At 36.5% G+C, this 10901-nt stretch overlaps 1 protein-coding gene across 3 annotated transcripts in view; it reads right to left on the bottom strand.

Annotated features, from left to right (window-relative positions):
- Positions 1-1047: 1047 nt before the first annotated feature.
- Positions 1048-10901, bottom strand: part of HACL1 (2-hydroxyacyl-CoA lyase 1) — a 21563-nt gene continuing 11709 nt past the window's right edge. For all 3 annotated transcript variants that reach the window (XM_032108718.1, XM_032108733.1, XM_032108725.1), the window contains exons 9-17: positions 10206-10341; positions 8964-9069; positions 7468-7551; positions 7072-7173; positions 5985-6139; positions 4671-4829; positions 4269-4376; positions 3477-3663; positions 1048-3074 (exon numbers count right to left, since the gene is read on the bottom strand). In XM_032108718.1, the coding sequence (XP_031964609.1) occupies positions 3042-3074; positions 3477-3663; positions 4269-4376; positions 4671-4829; positions 5985-6139; positions 7072-7173; positions 7468-7551; positions 8964-9069; positions 10206-10341 (1070 nt within the window). In that variant the 3' untranslated portion in view covers positions 1048-3041. The remainder of the gene's footprint in view (positions 3075-3476; positions 3664-4268; positions 4377-4670; positions 4830-5984; positions 6140-7071; positions 7174-7467; positions 7552-8963; positions 9070-10205; positions 10342-10901) is intronic.

Raw genomic sequence — 10901 nt, 5'->3', positions numbered from 1 at the left:
CCCCTGTGGGCCACCCACTTAAACAGTTGGACTCAATGATCCTTCTGGGTTCCTACCAATCCAGAATATTCTGTGATTCTTGCTCCTCATACCAGGCCATTTTTTGTTGACTCCTTGTGGTTTCACCTCCGCTCCCATAATGAAATTACCTGTTGTGTTTTGGACATCTCTGTAATACTGTTCCTGTACCACTCGCTGGTCCCATGTTGCAATCCCTTTCACGTCTCTTTGAAGAAGACAAGTGCTGCTGGGCTGAACTTCGGGCTTCCTAACCCCATGAACTGAGCAGGCCCACGTTAGGAAAGTTTTCACAGGGACTGAACTAATGATTGATGGAGGGCACCCATAACATGTACAGCAAAATTTCAAGTACTCTTGATTTACCTGAAAACCATGATAAGAAAGAGACTCAGAACTGCATCTTACTTAAACATGAACAACTCCTGGCATGTTCCATTACACTACCTCTTTCACAGCATCTTCCCTCAGCTGAGGCGCAGACATTTTCTTCCTCTTGAGTCTGTTCAATATCTTTAATTCCAAGTTCTGGCCTTGAAGGAAAATTTCCAGTTGGGTAAAGCCACATGAGTCACAACATTCTCTAGGCTTACAGCATCTGTAATTTTTTAATCCTTTTAATAAAATTTGGACATTTCAGGACAGCTTGTTTCTGTCTCATCTTTGAAACTGTCCTCATTCATGCAATTTCATCTGCCTAACACTCCTCTTAGATCAACTCCATGGTGTAAAATAATATCAAGCAGGTAAGCTGCGTAAACAAAGCAGCAGAGATTTCACTCTCCTTGGTTTTACATGGAAATTGTGCCCTCTCTCATCTCAAAACCCCTAATCTTTACAACCTAAGAAATTCTATCATGGTATTATCTCTATTTTATAGCAGTAAGAAATGCAGTGTTAATTCTTTCTTAAGCTTTTTAAAATCTTAATGAAATCCAAATTGATAACATCAATTACGTTCTTGCCTTCCCACAGTTTCAAATCTTTGCTTTCCATATCTTGAGTTATTAAAATAAATTGTGCATGGTATTGTAGTTATTCAACAACATTTTAATAAATCAAATATAAACTAATTTCCAACAGCTGACACAAAATGCTGACATAATTCAAATACTCTCATTAAAGGACAAACAGTATGAAAATCACTTTTTATTACTTTTCAAGTATAAAACAATAATTTCTACATTTGCTTATCCAATGCAAATTATCTCCCCTGTGGTCAGTTCCAGCATTAACTCTTTGAGATATTTTTCACCAACATAATGGATTGTGTTTAATCACTGAAACCTATCAAAATTAATTTGTGAGACAAGAAGAATGAAATAAAATTAATGTCAAGATTCAAAATTGTTCCACATTTCTTGAAGAGCGCCCCAGAGAACACAGCAACTCAGCAGCCCTACATTTTTTTGTGAGCTGTATCTATTCTAGGATTTTACCCTTTTGCACTTCAGATATTTCAGATATTATTTCTTTCAGATATTATCTTCCTGTTCTAGTGTGCAGAGACATTCCTACTTTCCTCTGCCTCACAGACCCATGGCCTTGGGCCAGACCCAAACTAAAGTACCAGACCCAATAAGCCAAGCCTTCTGCAATAAACCTGACTGTAGGCGATGATCCCCTGCCAGCCCAGTCCTTCCTCTCCTTATGTCATCCAAGTGCCTTCCACTAGATAACTAACACTTACTGACAATGGAAAAATAGAAAATAAAGCAAGCAAAACCCAATTTTTGGCACATTTTTCTCTTTTGTGCAAGTAACAACAAAGAATCTGTGCATTTAAGAACAGATGTAAATATGAAGTAATCTGTTTAGAGTATCCTGCATAGTAGCTGCTGTAGGCCATGACAGAAGCATAGACAAAGAGCTACTTCATTTTAAAGTCTGAACTTGAAGTCAGGTTGTCAGATGCAACAACAAATGACAACACAGCAGACAGAATACCAGGTAGGCCAAATATCTGCTTTAAATGTTACCTCTGCATCACAGAGCAGGTGGGACACTAGGTTTCCATACAGTTACATTAAGAACCTTTGTTGCACAATTAGCCAGCCATAGCACAAACACTGGTGGTTGCTTTGTGACTCCAGCCAAAATGAACATTATGCTCCAGTCTCTTTTTTCATCATTGTTGCTGCACTGGTGAGGGATTTTTTGTTTATTTGTTTTGGTTTTTTGTTGGTTTTTTTTGTTTGTTTTTTGTTGTCTTTTTGGTGCTGTTGATGTTTTGGCAGTGGTGGTAAGGTTTTATTTAAAATGCTTCTGATTATAAAGATTTACAATCTATCAATACTGGAAATCTCACTAATAAATATGGCCCTGTTTTCAGTCTACAGACATGGTGGTGTCTTTGTGAAGAGCAAAGCTTCAAACAAAAATCCAGGATTTTTTTTCCTACATAAGCTCTAGTCAGCAAAAGAACATTCAGTAGACAGAAGCTTAGCCCTTGAGTAAATCTGCATTTTTAATATGCTACTTCTACATTCAGTAGAAGCTGAAAAATCAATCTGTAAAATTAGGAAGCTACTACCAATGCAACGGGCTTCAATGCATAATGAGGTCAATCGGGACTTTTTCACAAGATGCTTTGTTTTGGTCCTTAGAGGACAAAGTTTTTAACAAGTAGAATGGCGGTGTGGCTGGTTAAAAATGAAGCTACTATAATTGCAGACTGTCAAACACTTCTGTTTCAGACAGCATAAAACCCTCACCTCATTCTGTTCATCCAGAATATTCAAGACTTCAATTCCCAAATAATGGGTATTACTCTGAGTAAAAGAAAAAGTGTATCATTTTATCATCAGTGTTTGTGTACAATCTGCTAGAAGGCCTGGTATACATCCATATGTGTCTTTCTCATTTTACAATTACCTAATTGTAATTTCAGCATTTAAAGATTCCTCTAACAGCAATTCTAAAATCCCACTTTGTTCCAATGCCTATGCAAAATATAGTTGTATCAGTTCCACTTCCAGAAAACAATTCCATTTTGTTTAACACACTGCCATCATCTTCCTCTTCTACAGGTTAGAACGAGTCAGCCAGGGAAATTCCTGGAAGCAAAGAAACCAAACCAACACAGAATAAAAACCATGTCAGAACGGGGAAACAGTAAGAGGAATAGTTAGCTACCAGATGGAATTCACAGGATATAAAGACTGCTCAAAAATATTTCATTTCATTTGGTCTAGAATGAAAAGGAATAACCTTAAATTCTGGAAAGAGTTATTAAGGACATTGTGCATTAATAATAGCCAGTGGGGGAAAATCCCAAACAAGCAGATAGCAAGGAAAGCAGATGGCATGGTGTAGAAGGAGCTATTTTCTCCATCTTCCAAATCTAAACACAATCTTTCTGCCTTGCAACCATCTCTGCCTCCTCTGTGGTTTAAGTGATAGCTCCTGAGCTCACCACCATGAAGCTTGCAGAAAAAGAAAGGAAAACACATACAAACCTGTTTCTTTCTCTCTGACTGTGGATCAATCATTACATTTATAAGAGAAGGTGTTTGCTTGTCAGACACACTTGCTTTCAGAGCATTCTGCAATTCTTCTGGTGTTTTAACAAAGTATCCTTTACCTCCAAAGGCAGACATAATTTTCTCATAGTGTGCATTTGGCAAGAGAGAAACAGGAGGTACACTGTAACAGAATGGAAAACATGATTAATGGCATGGGAGAATTGCCAGGCTCACCAATTTAATTATTTCAGCACCAATTTTAAAGTGCAAGATGATTATTGTGCTGGCCTGACGAATTCTGGGCTGGAAGAATTATGGTTCCTATATCACTTAAGCTATGTTTATAGGGTACCATACTCATTTTTATCTTGTGGAGACATTCCTGAGCTAAGCTTTAGCACCGTTCCCTTTGTACAGAGATCTCAGCTCACAAGCAGAAGTCCTGTGTAAACTCAGAACTCAAGTCTCAGGTAATTTTGAAGATTACCAGGATCTTGAAGGTTAGCCCACTATCAGCTCTGTATTGTGTGGGCTGAACTGCTGCAGGAACCTGAGAAAACTAATAGAGAATCATCTCTCTGCTGCACTGTTGTGCAAACCATAGGATGGGATTAGGTTGGCTGTTTGCTTTTGGTAACTGGTTCTTACTTACGTGAACTTAGCCCAGGACTAAATCGACTTTATAAAAGTAATTTCAATCTGGATCACAAAGCATTAAAAATTAAGAGAATGACCATTTTGATCACTTCTTTCACAATTAACAGGACATACTTTGAAGATGCTTACCATGTAGCAGGGTCACCAAACTTTAACATCTCCTCCCAGGAATTTGCATCCAAACCAGTGTAAATCCCATTGTTGTTTACTACAATAATCAGGATTGGCAAGTTGTATCTATAAAAAGACACATTTGGAAGAATTCTTAAATACCTACCCCTTTCTCTAAAATGTTAAGAGTGTAGTTTTCCTTAAAAATTAAAAAAAAGAAAATAAATCATTTCCACCTGAAATATGATTTAATCATCACTGGTAAGGCACTACATCACAACAACATAAAAAATGAGTAGGTATGTTTTTTGGCTCGTTTTCATATGCTTTATGGATACACCACTGACCAGCAGCATCCTTGGCCTTCTAGTAAAAGTGACCCTGAAGAGCACCTTCTTGAGCCAAAAAAACCCCAGTTACCTGCAGATAGTCTCCAGCTCCATCCCAGAAAATCCAAAAGCACTATCTCCTTCTATGCAGATGACTCGCCTTCCAGGTGTTCGGTCTCTGGCTACCATTGCAGCTGCTATGGCAAAACCCAGCCCCACTCCCATGGTTCCAAAAGTACCTGCATCAAGCCTACAGGGAGAATACAGAATTACTATTCCTTTATTGTTATTTAATCTCTTCAGTTAATCCATGGTGCCTTACTTTTACTTTTAATGCTTTGCCATATACTATTCAAATACTGTTTTATAAACAATTAATATCAAGAGATACTAGAGATTATTATATTCAGCCAAACATTCCAGAAACCTGCAAATGTTTTACGTGATATAAACATACTGGAACTCTAATTAAAATTAGGAACTCTTGTACACTAGTGCTACAATAAAGAACTATTCTCATATGCTTTTAGCTTGCATAGTAACAGTATTTCAAAAACATTCAATTACTGTAGAGAGACAGACAACATGAAATATTTCTATATTTAATTCCTTGAAAATATAACTATTAGTCTGAAAGCCATTGATTAAATACTGCTGTTCAAATTTTAGTCTTCTGTTCAACCATTTGAAATCAAATTGAAAGCTATAATTTAGTTAGACCATTTCAATCAGAAGCACATAATGGACACAAAAGTACATAAAGCACTAGATTATTCTAGGGTTAACTTCTTGAATTTGCTTTCAGATACGTGCAATGCAGTCTGAAGAGACAACCAGTAACATTACTGTGTCCTTATTTTAAATAAGGGAGAAAAATGCAGTCTTCCCCCAACTCTACTCGAAATACATGGGTTTTCTTGGTTGTTGGTTGTTTTGTTCACAAAGTAGTATTTTGAATACCCACATCTTAGGCATGCAGGTTTACATGAAAGCATGCCCAATATATAATCCAATTTTCAAGTCTGCCCCATTTTGAAGTGTTTCAAAGAAGAACTCTTCACATTAATTCTTTTCAACATGAGAATCTCAATGATTGTTTTTATTTTTCATCAATATTTACCACAGACTCTGAACACAGAAACAAACATCTAGGTCAAGGAATGAACATGATGCTCATCATTCACTTTCCACGAGAGAGAGCAACTATCACCATTCTGCTGCAGAGCACGCAGAGAATTGTTAAAATCTATGACAGGACATCAGTATGTGAGTGGAAAACTTTCCTTAACCCCTCTCTCAGCATATTAAACTTCTGTTTTCCAGACCATTATACTTCTTAGCTAAATGAAAACATTTATGCATAAATGTAGCCTGTTAAGTCAGCACAGTATAAAAGATACCACACCTTTGACGGGGATAGAAATTTGGAAGCATAGTTCGTCCAATGTCCATGGTGTTTGCTCCCTCACTTACTAAAATGCAGTCCTTGGGTATCAGTTCTCTGATGTGATGAAAGACTGTATAATAATTCATAGGCAGAGATTTCTGTAATGCTAATTCCTTAAAAATAAAAGATATTAGTAATTCCCATGAATAGAATTTATAATAAGGTGCTAAACAGAGACACCTAAATAATAATGACGGAAATCAAAATACACTCTGCTAGGTAAGGCTGGAGTATTTGGTTTTTCCACACACTGTACCAAGGTCACTCCTTCTGTATCTATCCTGGTGACACAACATATTTATCAAAGGCTATCAACAAGTTCAGCAACTCTTCAATGGCCTATTGCTAGCAGAAGCTATTAAAACTCAGTTTAACCCAAGAGGCACATGAAATTTTTCTGCACCCATGTTTGACGATTGACAACCCTAAGTGAGCTGGGAGATAATTCAAAAGAGCAACCTGCTAGAATGAATTTATTTTTGATCTCAGTCTTGAAAACATGCATCTGAAGTTGCAGGATATGAGTTACATAAAGTTAGGTATATACCAACCATCTGTGGTCTCTTGGTCTTAACAGCTATTTGCTTTTAACATAGATTAAACCTAGACCAGCATTCCTAAACTGAACAGTTACAAACAGTGATTACAACTAGAAGAAAATTAAGAATGCATGTTCACCTAAGCCAGCTTCCACTTGGAGTACTTGGAGTATCTCTCCATTGCTTAGAAGTCACTGCCCATAATACAGCAGCTCTGGATGTGGTCTTCTACTAATGGCTTTAAGAATCCAATCCCAAAGTTTAATGACTTCCACACAGTTTGAATTTACACAAAAGCGTAGAATACTTTAACTATAATGCTTATAGTTCCTAAGCCTAAGAAGAATAAGCCTGTACTAGAATTTCAAAGTCTGGGTGATATAACTGAGAAATAATTGAGGAGGTTGGATATAGACCAGTTACAAAACTGACAAAAATGACTATGACAGGCACAATCAGTGCCTGTTACAGTAAGAAACCCTTTAATTTCTTTAATGTCACACTACCTTCGATCTTTCCTCATTGTTCTTTATTTTCCCTCTTAGCTTCTTCCACCACTCTGAATTCAAAGAATATTTCCATGATCTTTTGCTGAATTCTTCTAAGAGCTGGAACAATATTGAAATGGTATAGAGGGGTCTTTCAACATGTTTAAAAGACAACAAAAGCATCTAGAATAACATTATCAAGAATGATCCCAGCACAATCACAGTAACACTAATCAGAATCTTGAACATACCATTTGAGAATAGACTGGATATACTGGATATAGCATGAATATACTGCCTGAAAAATGGTTTTTCTTGAACAGCTGGGCTTTTTTTATTTTTAACGGGCAATTTACTTTATATGAATCAGAGGAAATTGAAGTCAAAACCAGAGGACACGGGACATTACGTTACCTGTTGAGTCACGGCGTTTATGTCACCTAATAAAGTTGCAGCTGGCATTACATTATTCCCCAGTTCTTCTGCACAAATATCAATCTGTATTTCAAAAAGAAAGACCACAATTAACTCATGGATATTAAAGAGAACTTTTTTTTTCAGTTCAAGAGAGGAACATGGCTTAACATACATACATGTCTAACATTGTCTTCATACCTTGTTTTGGCTGTACAGATAGCTTCCTTTGCCTTTCCTTCACATGACATCAGGAAATCCTTTATATAAAGTAAAACCCTGTGTTATATACCTATTTTATTAAAAATTCATATATATCCTTAAAATTGACTGCTTGCTTCTTTCAAGCTCTCACAGACACTATGGAACTTTATTACAACATTAAGGAGAAGGTGGTGAATAAAATGATAATTATATGAGAGCTAAAAATCTAGGCTTAGGTATACCCTTAAAGTCTATACAAAGCAGCAATTTTCTCACTGAGAAAACTGTGTGTATGCTACTTGACAGTAAGAATTTAGCTAGCATGAAGAAACCGAAAAGTAAGTTGCAACTACTGAAGCAAATTTCTTTATCAGTGATGCATGAGCCCTCTAAGGTCCATAAACTGTTACTTTTGATCAGGTCACACAGACTATGAACTGACTTAGTATTTTAATATTAATCTCTGATAGTGAAAAAAAATTACTTGAAGTAAGAGGAAAAAAAATTTATTTAAATTTTTTAGAAAGAGGAAACATAAAATATGTATTATTTTAAAAAATAATATTTGCAAAAATAGCATGTGTATTTGTAAAAATTTAGTTTAAAAATTAATGCTACTGCAAAGTTTGGAACTTTTGATCATGTTCCAGGTCAGTGTAAGCAGGACAGCCAGCATGTTGGATCAACTACTACTATTTGACCATGGACTCCTGGGGAGGAGATTTTAAGGACACAATTTAAAGACTTCTCTTTCTAAGAGCTGGCAGATTGTCAAATACATTAATTAGTTAAATAGCCTTTCTTCCTCTTATTTCATTAACTTTCCAAGTGACTGAGCTCTTACATTATGACTGACTCAGGATCTGAAAGCAATTATTCTTCAGAAAAATTCAGCCAAGAGAGCAGTATGAAAGATTCCACAATTTCAAAGACAGTTTTCTTTCAATCATAGAAATTCCAATGCTCCAAAGATCACAACAGTATCATAAGTCTAACCCTGTATTAGTCAACTGCATAGAAGTGTCTGCCCTCCTCATTAAAGCAGCACCAAGCTCTTGATACTAGGAACAATACTGTAAGCATTCTTATAAAAAAATAAGGAAGTAAAAACAATAATTAAAGAAATCATAAGTATTGTTTGATAATTACCATAACTATATGCACCATACTGCACTGCCCATATGGCAGTATTTGCCACATGAAATACATTACCAAAATAATTTACAATAATTTCTCTAGGCAATGCTAGAACACAGAAGACTTCATTAAGTGATAATAATTTTCCTGCTTACCTGAATAACCTTTACGTCCTGTCGATACCTTGGTGGAAGACCAAAATGCAAAATCCAATTCAACCTTGCACCAAGCAAGATGATTACATCAGCATGCTGTAATGCCCTAATAAAGGGAAATGACAGAACCAGATAAGAAGGAATCACTATTACATTTAATAGTCTTTGTAAAATTAGAAGCAATCCTAACCACCGCAGCAAACCCCAGAATATACATTCCTTCCTCTAAAATGCCTGCTTAGCCCCCAAAACCCTGTATCCTTTTATACAGCCAATCACCAAGCCATTCTTGAGTTAAGGAACTTAAGAAGAAAAGTAATTACTCTTTTCCTATTACATTGTATTTAGGAAAGGAATCATTACATTAGGAGACCAACAAAATTCTAGAATGATGCTGAGGTTAAAGCAAAAGACTTATTATTGTGACACTGGCAACAGTGGGTGCCAAAATTAAGATGGTTGTGGGCCTCTCAGTTTAGTCTCCCATTAATTTATCTTTCAGATGGGCAGACAATATTTGGTACATTCTTTTATTCCCCATTCTTCCTAGCAGCATGCTTAACAGTGATAAAGCTAAGACGCTCAGCAATGGACAGCATTTTAATCTCAGGGTATATAAACGCTTCATCTGCAAGCTGACTCTGTGCATATTCATACATAGTAGAGTTCTTAGAGTCCATTCAAATTAATTTTGCCAAAAGGCAAAAAAACCCTTTTAAAAATTACTTTAAACATAGTCTTTCAGTGTAGTTCGAAATACCTTACTTTTCTTTAGGAATAAAGTGCAGTTTAATGACAGGGTATTGCAAACACCACACAGAGACAATAGCTGGCAAAACCTCGACTGCAACATGGGCAGTTCAAGCTTCTGTTTATGGTGTTAAAGTAAAAAGTAGTTTGTCTAGTGCACAAAGTTAAATGTTTAACATAAACTGTTTGCCAGCTCTATTTTATGTTATGAAATACACACTAGCAACATTGATGCATCTACTTGCCATAGGTTTCACAGTTACACAATATTATATATCTCAGACAAAGTATCTTCCTGGTCAGCATTCTAAGTGATCCACTTAAATCTGCTGTCCCTTTCCCCGTGAGATCTTCAGTGCTCCACAGTGAGGTGTAAAACATGGTTGAAAAAATGCCTGTGGTACGAATTTTCTCTTCCCTGGCATCTGCAGCCCACCAAAATTCCTACTTGTTTCTCAGTTGTTAGGATTAGAAGCCTTGCTTTATATTTACATTGATCTTGCTGCAGCTACACAGTTTGGATGGTTATCAGGAACTACTCCTTTTGCCATAGGTGTAGGCAAAAAAGGCAGTCCACAAAGCTCCACCAACTTTCTGATGTTGTTTTCAGCATGTGAATAAGCAGCACCTGAATGAAATGAAAGAGACTGCTTAATACTACAGAAACCAACTGTATTTGCTTGAACTTCAATTAAGCTGATTACATTAGTGGCAGAAAGAGTACTGTTTCCCATAATGAAAGCTGCCTGTTATTTTTCATTCTGAGGAACTCAAAACTTAACATGCCAAGCCATAGATATCTGGGGTTAAAATTTCACATATTTTTGACAAAAAGTTTTGTTCGGTTGGTTTTTTTGTAAGACTTCAACTGAACTATTTTATCTATCTTTATGAAGCAGGGCAGGGAAAAATAGGAGATCTTGTTTATTTAAAATGACCATTTTTTAGTGGATGAAGTTTGGTATTATTGGACAAAGACTTCTGCAGCAGCAACACAAGATGATCTTTATGTTGTGTTATGCCATTTCTTGCTTACCCCCTGCATGCTGCTGTACCACATGCTCCATAACAACCTGCCTGAAGAGTCTTCCATAAGCCTTTAGTGAAAAGAGAGAAGCACAAAGAAGTCCTTGCAAAGGTATGTGTTTGTGCACACGTTTCCTGTGATGCTGCAGCAGTGTATGGCTG

The sequence above is a fragment of the Corvus moneduloides genome, chromosome 1, assembly GCF_009650955.1.
Source record: "Corvus moneduloides isolate bCorMon1 chromosome 1, bCorMon1.pri, whole genome shotgun sequence".
Classification (NCBI taxonomy): domain Eukaryota; kingdom Metazoa; phylum Chordata; class Aves; order Passeriformes; family Corvidae; genus Corvus; species Corvus moneduloides.
The sequence above is the reverse complement of the archived record's forward strand: the minus strand, read 5'-3'. Positions and strand labels throughout refer to the sequence as shown.